General features: G+C 32.6%; 1 protein-coding gene across 1 annotated transcript in view; it reads left to right on the forward strand.

The window, feature by feature from the left end:
• Positions 1 to 540, forward strand: part of LOC108912708 (SUN domain-containing protein 2-like) — a 14,209-nt gene extending 13,669 nt beyond the window's left edge. The window contains exon 8 of the mRNA XM_023454615.1: positions 471 to 540. Within this exon, the coding sequence (XP_023310383.1) occupies positions 471 to 510 (40 nt within the window). The 3' untranslated portion in view covers positions 511 to 540. The remainder of the gene's footprint in view (positions 1 to 470) is intronic.
• The last annotated feature ends 276 nt before the right edge of the window (positions 541 to 816 follow it).

Genomic DNA, 816 nt, shown 5'->3' on the forward strand with positions numbered 1-816 from the left:
TGCTTGGAACAAGGAGGGGGACACTTTCAGCAGCTGCTTTAATTTATTGTTATAACAAGGAGGGGGACACTTTCCGCAGCTCCTTTAATTGTTTGTTATTGTTATCACGATTATTCTTTAAAATAAAGTTATATAGTCATTAACGTTATTGAAACTGACAGCAGCTATACAGCTCGTTGAGAAATGAGGTTAAGTTGGTCGCTATAAGCTACTCCCTACGTCCAATGTGTCAGAGCCAACTTCGACTACGTTTTTATTTGAACGCTCGATATTTCTTTACGAAGAGTTTAATTGTACCAATATTTTCCATAGAAGTGGAAGTCAGAGTAGAGATGTTTCTACTTTATAAAAAACTACATACCAAATTTTGTTATTCATATAGGTTTATAAACCTTATTGTTTAAAAAATGAATTTAATTTTTCTAAAAAATCTAATTCTGAGAGTGATAGTTACCTATGTATCTTTTCAGATTCAGAGTACACGGACAATTAACAAAAGAAGACCGTTGAAATGAGAATATGCCACTTCTAATAGTAGACCTTATATGTTTTATATTTATTTTTATACTAATAAAATTTGTAAGAATTTTAAAACGTTTTTTTTATATAAAAAGGTAATCATCTATAGGTTATAATTAGACATCGAAAACTCTGTGGCGACAATCAAATAAATAAACATAAATAGGTTAAATCGTGTGCCGCTCCATACGTACAATACACAATGCTACTGACTGCCATAAAAACACGTGCCATACAATCGACCAAGCAAAGCGTCAAATGCACTCACCTACGCACAAACGACAATGTCTTGGCAAA

This window comes from Anoplophora glabripennis, unplaced genomic scaffold (assembly GCF_000390285.2).
Source record: "Anoplophora glabripennis isolate ALB-LARVAE unplaced genomic scaffold, Agla_2.0 scaffold33, whole genome shotgun sequence".
Classification (NCBI taxonomy): Eukaryota; Metazoa; Arthropoda; class Insecta; order Coleoptera; family Cerambycidae; genus Anoplophora; species Anoplophora glabripennis.